Below are 14,434 nucleotides of genomic sequence, written 5' to 3'. Positions count from 1 at the left end.
TATGATAAAAACTACAAAATGTGAAAGAAGAGAACAAATGGGGGGCCAGAAACATTGGCTATTGTGGACACACGTGTTGATAGCTTCATAAGCTTTTTCTGTCCCCTAGTATTTATTAGTCTTTGCACATAAGGACAATAAAAAGTTTAATCTTTTGAGGGACCCTTGAATTAGGTGTTTACTTTTCACTAATTCTTCTTTCCCATTTTACCTAGTGTGCTTGGAAAATAAAGGTTGATTGTAAGGAGAGCACTTTTATCTTGTTTTTAAGTCAGTGTTCTTTTTATTTTTATTTTCTCCTTTCTCTTCACCCCTTGTTTGTTCTCTTTCCTTTTTCTCCTTTGTTTGGAAGAGGAGGAGGAAAGGGAAGATAAGGTGAATAAGTGGACAGGGACAATAATAGTTTGAGTTTAAGGGTCCCATAAAATAATGATATTCATAGGACAACTTGCTGAAGGTTCCATTTTTATATACATTTATTCATACTTTAGGTCGGGATAATTGAAGACGGAAAGGAAAGTAAGTAATGCATACAAGGGCCACCACCCTTCAGTTTAATCAATGAAGTGCAGCAGCTAAACTAGAAAAAGGCACTAGGATCATTTTGAGATTCTTATCTAAGATTCTTGGTCTTCCATGGACTCCAATTCGTTTTTGTACAAATTGTACTTTAAAACCTAACCCTTGTTTAGTTCTTTCTTTCTTAATTCATAACATATTAAGGAAAAAACGGCTTAGAGATTAAACATAAGACTGAATTTTATCAGCTGATATTAAGTAACGTGAATTTCGTTTTGAATGCTCAAATTTTAATGTCACAAAAGGAAAAAAATTAAAATATTTTGTTTTGGGGATGAAAATCAATTTAACTATGATTGCAGCCTTTTTATTTTTTAAAGAAAAACCAATTCTAACTATCTTTCTTAAAGATATCTAGCTTCCTTTTATCCTTTAATTTTTGTTCGTCGGTAAATCTACCTTTGAACAATCTAATATGCAGCGTGAGACTCCTTAATTTAGACATAATCTAAAATTTATGGGCCTAATAGTTTTGGGTTCATATTTGCTGCTATCACTGACAAGTACATTGTTCTAATCCTCTTCTTTTGTTAAAAATTTAAGGAGAGAGAAGTTTCATTCTAAAGCCAATACATATCAAAAGCTTTAACAAAAACATACAATGAATGATGTTTATAAATATTAAATAACATAACAATAACATATATAAATTACATATAAAATATATAAATATCAACTAGAATCTATGAATATAAAAAACCATTATTAGCCATTCTTGGGCTTTTAGGTAATGTGCAGGGTTAACCATCGTTAGCCAGTCTTGGGCTTTTTATTTTGTATCTTTTAAAAGCCTAAAAAAGTCCTTGCCAATTATTCGTACCTCATTAAAAAAAGAGTGCAAAGTGCAAAGTTAGATTCTTAAAAAAATGTTATTTTACCCTTTCAATATATAGAAACGTTAGATTCTTAACACTTCAGCGTCAATTTAATTTATATTAATTTCAATGAACATTTTTTAGGGACGTTAACGATACACTTTTTTGAACATATTCTTTAACATACTTCATGCAATTATTTTATTTTATAAAAAAATTAAAATAATATTTAAAAAGTGATCTATTTATGAGACAAATATTTGACATTTTAAAAAATAACCAATTAAAAAAAGGTATATTGAAGAATGTGTAACTGGTATTTCTTTAAAAAAATAAAAAGAGTGTAACTCTAATTAGTAAAAGTGCATCAAGACACGTTTGCTTGCTTTATATTGCACTCGAGAGTTTGAAAAAATCTTCACCCAAACATTCCTAACAAACAGTTTCAACGGTATAAGCCATCACAAGTCACGGTAACGAGTTGCGTCGACACTCCTTCACGTAACAATTGATGATATTTTAATTATGACCATAAACACATTAAATTTTCAATATTTCATATGGTTCCTTGAATCGTACAAATAAATTTTGTGCACTGCACCAAAACGAGGTGTACAGTAAACAGACCAAACTAAACCGTAATTTTATCCCATTTAACCAGTTTACTGGTTAGATCAGATTTTTTAACACCCCTTGTGGTTTGGTCCATTTCCATAAATTTTCTCTGGTTGGACACATTGGGAGAGTGGAATCGCCAGAATCTACTTCTCAGAATAGCAACAGCTGATACACAGAACAAGCTTCCACTCCTTAATGTTTATGATTGCCATTGAATTGCCAGTGAGAATCATCAACTTCGGTGTTGAAAATGAAACTGGTAAATACTGTAGTGACGTCCCTGGCCAGTGACCAAACGAAAATGAGAACCATGAACTCACTCCCAACTAGCGCAATGCAAATCATGGAGATAAAGGAATGCAGAGATGATCCCATTTAATTAAGGACAAAATGAAAAGTAGTTCCAAACAAAAACGAACGAAAAGATATAGGAAATTGAAGTAACTGTGATTCCCATTATAGGCACCCAAATCAGTTTGGTTTGTTTTTGTTTTCAGTTTCATTTTCAATAGATATGTTTTCACTAATAATCACAGAAATCCCTCCTTGTTTTCACTTTATTTCATGTTTTGAAGAATTTACATTAGACATGCTGAATTCAGAAAAATGAAGCCATATTTTTATAAGCATCGATAAAAATTACAATAAGTAATAACAAAGGTACTTTTTTTTTTATTTGTCCGATTCTCAATATACTATTTGCTGATTGATACACAATAATGACATGATGGAAAATTATTCTGATAGACCTCCAATAACTAGAGTCGATAATAGACAAAATAAACAGGGGAACAGGGAATCAGACCAAAAAGGGCTTTAACCTAATGTAACAGAATATGCTCGATTGAAACTAGATTGAGGCATCTTGGAGATCAGAAGTATAATTGGGACTTGGAAGAATCCCGGATCTCTTGAATATCCAGGGAATCAACATTCTTTCTTTACATTCTTCCCATTCCCCAATGTTGCACCACATTAGGGAAAGATCAGAATTCGGATAATAATACATTCTTTTCATTCATATTTTTATCCATGTTTATCGCAATCATGATGGAAAAAGATATTAGTAAAAGAGGTAAGGTGAAAAAATTAATTACTTCAGATAAGGAAGAGTCAGGTGCTTTAAGAGTGTTGGGTGCCGAATAACAAAAGCCTTCCATTCTTCTTTACTTATCTTATCATCCTTGTCAGCATCAGCATCTTGAAATGTCTGATAAATTTTTTAAAAGGAAAAAAGGTTGGTTAAAGTATCCAAACTCAAATCAACAGAGAGAAGAAAATGTTCATGCTAACAATCACCTTATCAATAATGACATCAAGGACTTCATCTTCCAGATTCATGCCACATTCTGACAGAATGGCAACAACCATTTGCCTAACCTGGAAAAGGTTGCAGATTGAGAAAATGATTTCAGACGTTGGTAAACACTAAACTGACAAGAATAACAAGAAACACTTCATATGATTTACGTTCAGTTTTAAATACTATTCAATGGACATAAGATTGCTGCAGAGTTGGCAAACAGAAACCACCACTTTCCTTTGTTAAACTTGTCAAATCAAATTGATATTGCATAAGAGAATTCTGGTGCAACATTATTCTTTTATCACAAAATATATTTAAGCCAATAACATCTTCATAACCTGGACATTCCAAGATACTCACTTCTTCTCGCTCAATATATCCTGTCTGTCTCAAGTCATACAATCTAAAAGCAACTGCAAGCAAACCAATAAAAGGAAATTAATATTTTCATTATTACTAATAGCTTTAAACAAGGTAATATAAAAGTACAACTGCAAAATGCTTACTGAAGGCTTACAATCAATTTTCTTTTCCAAAGGAGTATAAGGATGAAAGACACTGAGCGCATGCACAAACTCTTCAAATTCTATAACGCCATTTCTTTTTTCATCGAATAGATCAAACACCTAGGAAGGAAAATGGCTGTAAACAATAAATCTTTCTGCAAAACAAGTATATATATGCGTGTAACCACACAACATTTTACTCTTTCTAACGGCAGGGGAATGGGGCAAACATACATAAAACAACAAATCCTGATACCATTGGCTATGCCGAATAAGGTCAACAACGTGAAATTAGATATTGAAACATAAAAAATACAGTTGTCAATCCGTAAGATACACCTTTCAGTGTCTTTATTGAAAAAAAAAAAAAAAGAAATACATCCTTGACCTCGAGTCAGATGACAAACAGTTTGAGTTTTAAGCCTAACACAGAAACCATTCTAAACTTAATACACGACAAAATGGGAGATAGCAAGTATCAGGTTGCAGCGGTGGAACTTGATAAAAAGAAAATCTTAAGAGTAGCGGTAGCTTGAATATGCTCTGGGGTTTTACTTTTTAGTTTATGGCTTACAAGGGATGACAATTATTAAATGGGAAAGGATTAAATTGAGTTGTGTGAACAATACTTCCACCTTGATTTGCCCAAATGCAACAGGAGATCAAAGAGTATGAACAAATTGATCAAAATAGCCTTCTTTACAATCATGAATGAAATCAAGGAAAAAACGAAAAACAGTTGTGAAAATGCTCAATACCCTGTCTAGGAAAAGATTCTCTCCAGTTGGGGTCTTCAACAGTGCCAAAGTGAGCTCTTCCTTCATAAGAGAAACAACACTAGTTAACAGTGATTGTACAAATCACAGACTCGACCCATAATTCTAAAAAGGAAAATGCACAAATCAAAAACACATTCCCAAACCCCAATCTGACTCAAGTAGTTACAACATATATCTTTTTCAAATGATTTAATTGAATCAGGTACCTTGTGGATGAGGCCATCATCAATGATTGAACTACTTAACTTCTTGAACAACTCACGCAACGCCTCAATTTCATTAACAGTAACTACCACAAATCAGAAATTAAAAATAATTAAAAAAGAGTTGCATTTCACGAACAATAATATAACAGTAATTAAGGGAAAGAGAAGAGATGAACATGGAGAATCCTTGGCGAGTGTGAGAATATCGTTGAAGGTAGGAGAAGGTTTCTTCTTCTTCTTGGGATTGAAATCGAAGCAACCAGCGAAAGTGTAAAACAAAGCTTCAGCTATTCCGATCAACGGAATGAACACCGAACACAAAATCTCTCCAAACGTCAAGCTCGATCTCTGACACAAATTCAAATCCAATAATAATAAGAACAGTGAAATTCATTTTCTTGGTATCCAAACACATATCAAACTGAAAATCGTGAGTTAGAAAAATGTATTAATTACCAAAGACAGAGAATTATTGGGGAAGTCCATATCATAATCAACCACATCCGAAACTTTTCGAGCAGATTAAAATGTCTTTTATTAATTATCCTCTTGATGACAAAATTTAGCTGCGTGCACGGTTTCTATATTTACGAGTTCAAACATTCTTGTTGAAAAGTTAACTGCAAATTAAAATTTGTTTAATTAGAAGGGTATTACAATTAATTATTAAACTATTTAAATGTAGAATAACATAATATGACACTTTATATGTAATAAAATTAGATGGCATAAAATTAGTTCGTTTTCAACTTTGGTTATTTTTTATATATAAATCAACTATTTATTAATAACTAAAATAAAAATAACTTAACATTGATTAAGGATTATATTAATTAAATTGATTAAATTTTTTGACAAAATTCTAGAAGTGTCTAAAAAATACAAGTTGAGATTTTAATTTTAGCTTGGTGCCACATGTTATTAGTTAATTATTAATTTTATTCATATTAAAAAATTATCAAATATATTTAATATTTTTATAAATCTATATAACTTTTATTTTTATGTAATTTTCAATTAACACTATTTTTTTTTAATTTTTAACAGAGTGACTAACTTGTACTAATTCACTTTTAAATAAGTTAAAGCTAAAAAATTTTGTTTACTTTAAACTAACACATTTTTTTAACATAATGTTAGCACAAGACAGGTTAACTTAATCCGACACCTCTACTTACGAAGTGTTATTTTTTTCAAACAATGCATCTTTACACTTATAATAATTACTACTTCTAATTTTATTTATAAAAATAACTATTACTTTTTTAAATTTAATTATCAAAAATAATTTTTAGTACATTAACCATTAAATTTTTATATACTTATTTATTGTAAATATTTATCTAGTATTTATTAAGTAAATTATATTTATTTATTCAATATAAAAATATTAATTTAACTATTTACTATTGTAAATATTTTTAAAATAAAACATAAATTTATAAAACATAATTAATTTTAATTAACTTAATAAAATAAGGATTTACTTTTTACAAATTGAAGCAAATATAGTATTTCTTATAAAAATTCGAAAATTATCTAAAATTTCCCAACAAGAAAATAAGAAATCCAACGCGATAATGATCGTGTTTGTGGTGAGGGGCCCAGGATATACAACGTGAGGCTGCGAATAAATGTGATTAATATACTAATCAAAGATAACTATTAATTAAACTAGTGATTAGTTTTTCTCCACGTGGATTAACTATTTCTTTCTTCCATGGAAACGGTCCAAACGGTCCAAACGGTCCAAACGGTCCAAACGGTACATACAAAAAAGGCAGTTAATTATTTGGCTAATTTTTTATATAGTATTTAAAAATAATATATACTAAAATGTGATTTAAAAAATATAAAAATACGATAAATTAAAATTATTAATTACAATTTTTAACTAAATTTAATTAATTTCTTTTAATTCAAAAATTACTAATGAAATTTTTAAATTAATTTATTTTATTTAAATTTTTTAATAATAATTTTTAAATTTAATTTTTTTTTGTAATTCTCTTTAAAATTTCAGATTTTGATATATAATATTTTATAATCTCATATTTAAATTAATTTTCTTCTACTTTCAATATGATCAATATTTTTGTGTGACTGTTGCATTAAAAAATTTATTAATTTCGTAGTACAAGAATTAGAATTAGTATATAGAGTATGTTTATAAGAATTTAAAATTATTTAATAAAAATATTAATATCAGTTTTAAAAATTTATTTACAAAGTTTTTTAAAAATGTTTTTATTAAAAGGTTACATATAAAAATATAATAAATATTTTTATTTCAATTAAAAATTAATGCTTTAATTTATTAAAAAATTAAAAAAATGATGTTGATAAAATCATATTTAAAAAAGTCATTTTTACTTTGGCGTGTAGAAGTCAATGTTCAACCTGATTAGGCGAGCATTAACCTTAAACAACGCTAAGTAATTAGGTACACGATTATTTAATGGATCCTTAATCAATTATTGATTCTTAAATAAATAATGAAGTGCTTATTTGACATCCTTATTAACCAATTCCTCTGTATTGACCTTATTTTAAGTATTTAAAAAATAGACTTAAATAGTTTTCTATTTTGATAAAAGTTGTTATGTTTAAAATTATTTTGTTTAAAATAAATTAACACATACTTTATAATAAAATAAATAAATAAATATATTTTTTATCATTAATTTTATAGGGCTTTAATTTAATACTCTCACATGTTAAACATGTGATAGAGGCTTGTCTTAATTAATGTATAGCATTTAAAAAGTCTTAGAATAGAGATTTAATTAAATTTTATTTTTATAAAATTGTTGTGTTTGAAAAATTAGCTTCTTAATTTTTAAATTTTTGTTAAAATTTAGTTTTTAATGAAGTTAGTAAATAAAAAAATAGTCCATATTTTTAACTTGTATATTCTTTAACAAATATCTTAATGAAATTTATTAACATTTAATTTATAACGATAAATGCATCATTGCTTAGTAGTAGTATTTTACAAACAAACTGATCTATAAGAATAATTTTGGTTGACACTGGCACATGTTATGGGTTGAAAAGTGCTTTTATTTTCTCTGCTTCCATATTTATTAGAACACTAGTGTTTGTGTGTTCATACTCAACCGTAGGTCTATGTGGTAAAGATAGGAGGCAATATTTTAGACCTCTTTCCTTTCACTAGAGAATTTGTATCAGGAAAATGAACTCCATCACTCGAGTCCTTCACATACCCTTCTTGTGTTACTCTCATAGGGTATGTTACAAGGTGCACGCCTTCCATGTCCACAATTTCTTCATTGCTATAGATTTCCCACATTTGATCTCCTATTGAGCACATTCTCTTCACACACTCCAAACTTTCTGGCTCTAAGAACAATTCATCATCACTAACAGTGTGCTCATACCATAGAGACATTCTATATGCATGAATATCACCAAGGTTCATTTGGTTATCAGCTACATCTTCATATTGGTAGCATCCTATGGCAATCTCAGTGTCTCTTTGCCCGTCCATGGATCTTTGGTTCATATTTGCTGATCCAATTAATATGTATAGGTCGTCCACTAGTGGCACATGCAAGAAAATATTTGTCAAACAAGAATATCAATAGAACTTTTACCATAATTCAACAATTTCACACTTCAATGACTTGGATGTTTATCATTTTATAAAATGCAGACAGAATACTGTGCAAACATCATTTCGAATAAGAAGAACCTTGGAAAATATGAAAAGGTTAAATAGTCTAACCGGTACACAACTAAAAAAATGATATAAAAATAAATTGATGAAAGAATTCTGTTATTTGAATAACTTTATTTTTAATATCTATACCATATTTTTATACTTTATTATACTTGTTCATATTTTTTCTCTCTCCATATCACATCAAAAGTTAAAAATGTGGAGACACCATTATGGGAGATTTTCAGATAACATTTTCAATGCTGAAAATGGTGTGCATGAGCTCAAAAGGTTGCTAATAAGCCAATTTTTAACTCTTGTCACAGCATATGAGGGACAAAGAAAAAATCAAAAAGTGAAAAAGAAAATAATAAATGAAGAATAAGGCTTAAATACCTATCATGAGCTTGGAGTGAACATAAACCATGAATCTCCTATTCTTTTGTGCATTCCAATATTGAGTTTCAGGATGGGGGGAATCTGGTGGAAGATACTCCCCTGGTCCCTTCTGCTCCCTATTTGCAAGGCAAAAGAAATTCAAGTAATCTCTTGGGTGTTCTGGTTCTCCACTTTCTTCTATTGCTTCTCCAATCAACCTATACATCATTGATATTGTTTCTCTAGTCCAATGCAGTATATCTTGAACAGGTTCACTTTCAGGCTCTCCTTCTGGCCACATTGGTATGACTATGTACACAGCAAACCTCTCCTTTGCTTTAATCTTACTTACCACCTTGAGTGCAATTTCAATAGGAACTAGATTATTGCAACCACAATGCCTATCCTTCTTCCACCAGTGGCACCCCCCAATGAAGTATTGGTTTTCAATGTAAATAAACCTTTCAGCTCTCCTAATTGCTTCAACATAAGCTTCATGAATGCTCCTCTCCACAGTTAACTTTGTAAACAACTCACCAACTGAAACGTGGTCAATTGACCTATATACTTGAACTTTCCAATTCCTCTCTCTAAGAGTGCTTGTGCTTTCCCGGGGCATAAGATTTTCTAAGGTGCTTGAAGGAACTAGAAAAGAAGGATCACACTGCTTTGTCCATCTTTGCTCAAAATTGGTTAGCACATCCCAAGCAGCTTCACCAGTAACACAAGCATGAGCATCATGCCAAGGCATTCTTGGCCCTCCTTTGTTTAGGCTAGCTCGTTCAATGTTAGTTTGGTAGAAATCATAACAATGAGATTCCCTAATGAGTGTTTGAAACAATGAATGTTGTTCCGTGTCATATCTTCCATCATACAAATCTAACCCTCCAACAAAGCTCATAAGTTCTCTGTCACCAACGGATGTGAGTGCTTTTGTGTCCACTGTTATAGTCTTTTGATGGTGAGCAAAGAGTGTGGGAAACTTAGGGTGTAATCTTGGACACTTCCTGCATATTACTTTTGTGTGGTTAAAATAAGCAAAAGCCTCCTCATCATGTGTGTTCATTTCACCTTTGTTCTTAATAAAGGGCAAAGACGTTTCATCATCCCATAGCATAACCCTCACAGCCACTCCTTCCTCTGCCTTCTTCTTCAATAGGTCACCCAACTTTATTCCTCTGGCATGTGGGATTTCTGTGTGAGGATCTCTAACCTGGCAAGGAGCATATTAGCTTCTCAAAAATGTCTATCAATATAAAAGGGGAGTGGTTCCTCTCATGTACACAATTTCATGATAAAATTTTGTGTCTATATCTCTTCAAAAATATTAAATAGGCCCTACCTATAAGGAGAAAGAGCTTAGATACAAAATTTAAACATGACTTTATGACATTAAAATTTAACATGAGAGGATCCATTCCCATCTGAAAAAGAAAGTCTTAAATATGAGCTCAAGCCTAACCAAGTCCCAAAAGCTAATTTATAAGGTGAAAATTGCTTTAACGTATAAAAGTTCTACTTTAGCCATATTTATTGTTGACGTGGGACTACAACAAAAAAAATGAAATAGCATTGCATTTACCAGAACCATCTTGGGATTAAAGGACCAGCCTGCAATATAAACTATATACTTTGCACCCTCAATGGCTTTATAGACATCCTCCCATAGCTTTTTTGGAGCTCCAAATAGATCAAAGGGAGGTAGGAAAGCAGAAGAATGGTGAGCATCATGATAAAGTTTAACATGACAATTGGACCTTTGTGGGAATGTAACATCCCTCAGCCCTTGAAATTGACCATTGCTTAACACCTTTGACCAACTTAGTTCCAATTCTGCTGGCTTGAACCATAATAGAAACTTTAACTTTAGTTTTGAGTTTGGCTTTCCATTTTCAATGAGGAGAGGGAAGAGTCCATTAATCAAGCCTCCTTTCTTCAATAGCTGCTGAGCTTGGATGTGGAATTTTCCCAATATGGAAGAACATGATGTTTTCAGTGTAATGGTGATAGATGAATCAGCTGGATGAGCACACTGAATCTGAAAGGTTTGGTTCCATACACGGTTGCTTTCTTGGCTGGTTTTTGCAACCTTGTGGTTGTCTATCTTAATAGTCACATAAGCAGCCTTTCCATTTGTACATATGCACTGAAAAAATTTAAAGCGCTGAAAATAAAAATAAAAATAAAGTTTAATACAAGGCATGAGTTTATTTAAACACTACAGAATTTTCACTGTAGATATATAAATACACAAATACACTAAGGATGAGTTTAGCATCATAGTTTAATTAAGAGCCAATAATCCCTTTTTACATGAGTATTTAGAGTCTATTTGAAATAACTTCTAAACAGTTCATGAAAACTAACTTATGAGTTATCTTATTTCAATAAAAAATTTTGTATAAGTTATTAAAATAAGTTGTTTTTACTTTATTTCAATAATTTTTATCATTAAATTTATAACATAACTATATAAGTCATTGTTCTTAAAAATATTTATTGAATAAATACTTCTAAATAAGCACTGATATAAGGGCATTTTTACTGTATAAACTTGACCAAAAATCTTTTTGAAATAAATTAAAAAGAACTGTTCTAATAAATTATACTGAAAATTTTATTAAAATAAATTTAAAAAATATAAAAACTATAAACTATTTACATGATCTCTTCCAAACATCCTTAAATACATATATGCACGGATATATATACATGACATATACGCATACTACACGTGTGTGTGTGTTAATGGAGCTCACATTGAAGGGAAATAAAGGTGAGTGAGGTGAGGCATGAAAGATGGTAGCTTCAATTGTTCCATGGAGGAGCTTAGGCGTTTCCTCCATTGCTTTTAAGCTTCAAATATTGACCAGGAAGAGAATTTGGAATGCAGAGATAGAAACTATGTAGTTTGGTTTAACATATGAAGGATTTTGTGCCAATTTACCATGCCATTTATTATATTACATTTATATAGGTGAGTAATTTTATTGTTGCAGAAGAAGAAGCAAAGGGAACCTTGGAATACAATTGAAAGTCAGCATAAAGGGAAAACTTGTATAACTTTTGCCTTATGTAGACACAATCCAATCTTCAAGTATTTGCCATCACAAGTTTTAGCTTCAAGCTAAGTTTCTTAAATCCAAATCACAGTTTACCGTAATCAGTACAGCTCTCGTATATTGTTAGCACACTAATTACATCATATACTGATTAATTAACAAATATATGATTTTTTAGCAGGATAATTATTTTGTGATTAGTCCAAATTTGTTGAATAAAAGTTTCATGTCAAATGTATGTTAATTTGGCTAGAACGAAGAATTAGGTGAGTGCCTTGCGGGAAAGGAAAATTCCAGCAAGAAAAATCATGGTCTCCATATACCACAGGAATCCGTATGATAATATCATATAATCATATCAGAAAAGACAAAAATAATAATAAAATCGTATTTTTAAAGAAGGTATTATTAGATTAATATAAAAGATAGAAAAGTAAAAATAATAGTACAATAATAATATTATTAAAATATAAAAAGTATTATAAAAAGGAAGATGGTATAAAATTAAATTATTATATTCTTGTAAAATAACATCTTCCACTATAATGCAATAATCAATTTTAATATTTACATAGATTAATATTTTGAATGTTTTATTGTAATTATTGATATGAAAATTTTTATCATAACTAATTAATATTTTATATGTATAATAATAATGTTATTATTTTTTCTTTTAATTATAAGTAATTGTGTAATACTCCAAAGAGAATATCATATTTACACGCCATTGATACAGAAGCAAAGAGTTTCAGCAAATTAAATTGATCTGATCAGTTCAACATTAGATTCCGAAAATCCTTAGCCCAGAATTAACTAGAATCTCTGCAACCGTATACACGTGGAAGTGAAGTTATTTTATGAACCCTGTTAATTGGCTTTGTCCCATGGTTACGTCTTGTTACCATCAAGAAACTGAGCTATTTTTGTGAACCCTATCTGCTTTGGGTCATAGGAGGGAGAAAACCAAAAGGAAGAAAAATAAGCTAAAAAATTAGTTAATAACGTAGAATTATTTTAACTTTTATGAATTTTATTTTAGCCATATCTTATAATTAATCTTAGTACCAAAATTTTTTGTAATATTATATTGAAAAGGTTGAGGGACTAAGTTAATCACATTGAAAAATTTTGTAAGACAAGAATTTTTTTGTCTGTCAAGAATGATTCAATATCAGATTTATTATAAACTCTTGTACTATATGGAAAAGAGAAGATGTTGAGTAATTATTATTTACAAGTGTCAATACGTATTTTTAAAATACTAATTTAAGAATTAACAATAACGTTTTTTTATAGAAAATCATACTTGAATGACATTAGATATCATAATAAAGTGTATTGGTAACATTTGTTTATATATTTTTTTTAATTTTAAAAATAATATCTTAAAGGTATTTGTTGGTATTTTCTTCTCTTTAATTGACAAAATCAAAAGAAAAATGTTTGACAACTTTCTCTGAGATTCCAACATGGAGAAGGGGGGTCTAGCTGGGCTGGACCTTTCTTAAGTGGTTACTACCTTGTCGTGGCATTATGATTTGGTATCCCTACATGCCATGGTGTAGTGTGGCCTGAATTATCCACTGTATACTCCAACTTAATATTATCCTTTTAGTTGCAAGTGTCAAAGTGTGGGATCCTTCCACTCATATAATATATTAGAGATGAGTTTTTGTATCCCACCACCCAATGACTTCACCACTTTTAGTCTCTGTCATATGCAATACAACAAATACAAGACAACAACTTGGTTTGAAAATAAACATGGACTTGAACAACAATTTGATCTTGTTTCTCCATCACCTCTGCTTAGATGAATTTTAAATATCTCTTCTTTTTTCACCTGTTTCTTCAATTGTAAAACGATAGTTTAACTCAGTTTTAATATGCAATTATTTGTATTAACACAATTATAATAGCATAGATAAAAAAAGAAAAAGAAAAGTATGCATATAAAGATTAAAACAATTTTTTTTATAAAAATTAATTTATAAACGAATTTTAATTATATACTTTAACCATGTTGAGGGTGGAACCATGTATATGTGTAACAATGAGGCCAAGGCCAGTGGCGAGTGGACCTTTAATTCTTCATAATTGTTAATTGTTACTGTAACATCATTTGCTCTGTTGAATAGGGATCTTTGAGCAGTCAGAATCTGTCATTTTCGATTCCCTTTCAACATCTTTTCTGCTCCACAATGAGCTTAAAGTTCAATGAATTAGAGAATGCTAAGAATAGGGTGTGAAGATAATATTAGCTGCTTAATTCTTCGTTCCAAATCTCTAATGCCACACGCCAAAGGAGATGACGAGATAAACACTGAAATCCTCTATTATTCGACTATTAGATGAAAACAAGCATATAGAAAATGTATAATCTTTTCTAGCATGTCGACCATTAACAGTGTTCAGAAGGGTCGAGCTAAATCCTACTTCTATGATATATAAATTTTACATGCAAATTAAATTACAAGTCTATCACCTAATAGTGTTTAGG

General features: G+C 30.1%; 2 protein-coding genes across 4 annotated transcripts; both read right to left on the bottom strand.

The window, feature by feature from the left end:
• Positions 1-1,899: 1,899 nt before the first annotated feature.
• Positions 1,900-5,360, bottom strand: LOC113849211 (calcineurin B-like protein 10). Of its 2 annotated transcripts, none has more exons than XM_027478946.1 (9): positions 5,266-5,360; positions 4,986-5,157; positions 4,810-4,892; positions 4,583-4,642; positions 3,836-3,944; positions 3,679-3,731; positions 3,312-3,392; positions 3,110-3,222; positions 1,900-2,292 (listed from the first exon to the last, which is right to left on the bottom strand). In XM_027478946.1, exons 1-9 carry the CDS (start codon positions 5,293-5,295, stop codon positions 2,205-2,207), a joined length of 789 nt encoding a protein of 262 aa, XP_027334747.1. In that variant the 5' UTR covers positions 5,296-5,360; the 3' UTR covers positions 1,900-2,204. The 2 variants fall into 2 exon arrangements, with proteins under 2 accessions (XP_027334747.1, XP_027334748.1); XM_027478947.1 differs by having other exon boundaries at positions 1,966-2,278; positions 5,266-5,352.
• Positions 5,361-7,863: 2,503 nt separating this feature from the next.
• On the bottom strand, positions 7,864-11,788 carry LOC113850165 (phospholipase D alpha 4-like). 2 transcript variants are annotated; one of them, XM_027480566.1, is made up of 4 exons: positions 11,629-11,788; positions 10,452-11,033; positions 8,888-10,082; positions 7,864-8,370 (listed from the first exon to the last, which is right to left on the bottom strand). In XM_027480566.1, the coding sequence occupies exons 1-4, from the start codon at positions 11,713-11,715 to the stop codon at positions 7,937-7,939; spliced, it is 2,298 nt and encodes a 765-aa protein (XP_027336367.1). In that variant the 5' UTR covers positions 11,716-11,788; the 3' UTR covers positions 7,864-7,936. The 2 variants fall into 2 exon arrangements, with proteins under 2 accessions (XP_027336367.1, XP_027336368.1); XM_027480567.1 differs by having other exon boundaries at positions 10,452-11,015.
• Between the last annotated feature and the right edge of the window lie 2,646 nt (positions 11,789-14,434).

The sequence above is a fragment of the Abrus precatorius genome, unplaced genomic scaffold (genome assembly GCF_003935025.1).
Source record: "Abrus precatorius isolate BTA unplaced genomic scaffold, Abrus_2018 Scaffold9, whole genome shotgun sequence".
NCBI lineage: Eukaryota > Viridiplantae > Streptophyta > Magnoliopsida > Fabales > Fabaceae > Abrus > Abrus precatorius.
The sequence above is the reverse complement of the archived record's forward strand: the minus strand, read 5'-3'. Positions and strand labels throughout refer to the sequence as shown.

Coding starts and splice junctions, on each gene's coding strand:
- LOC113849211 (XM_027478946.1), bottom strand. CDS start 5,295: ATGGACTTCCCCAATAATTCTCTGTCTTTG. Junction 4,893..4,985: donor ACTCGCCAAGGATTCTCCAT/GTTCATCTCTTC, acceptor GATTTGTGGTAG/TTACTGTTAATGAAATTGAG. Junction 4,643..4,809: donor ATGATGGCCTCATCCACAAG/GTACCTGATTCA, acceptor TCTCTTATGAAG/GAAGAGCTCACTTTGGCACT.
- LOC113850165 (XM_027480566.1), bottom strand. CDS start 11,715: ATGGAGGAAACGCCTAAGCTCCTCCATGGAACAATTGAAGCTACCATC. Junction 11,034..11,628: donor CACCTTTATTTCCCTTCAAT/GTGAGCTCCATT, acceptor TTTTATTTTCAG/CGCTTTAAATTTTTTCAGTG. Junction 10,083..10,451: donor TTAATCCCAAGATGGTTCTG/GTAAATGCAATG, acceptor GCTCCTTGCCAG/GTTAGAGATCCTCACACAGA.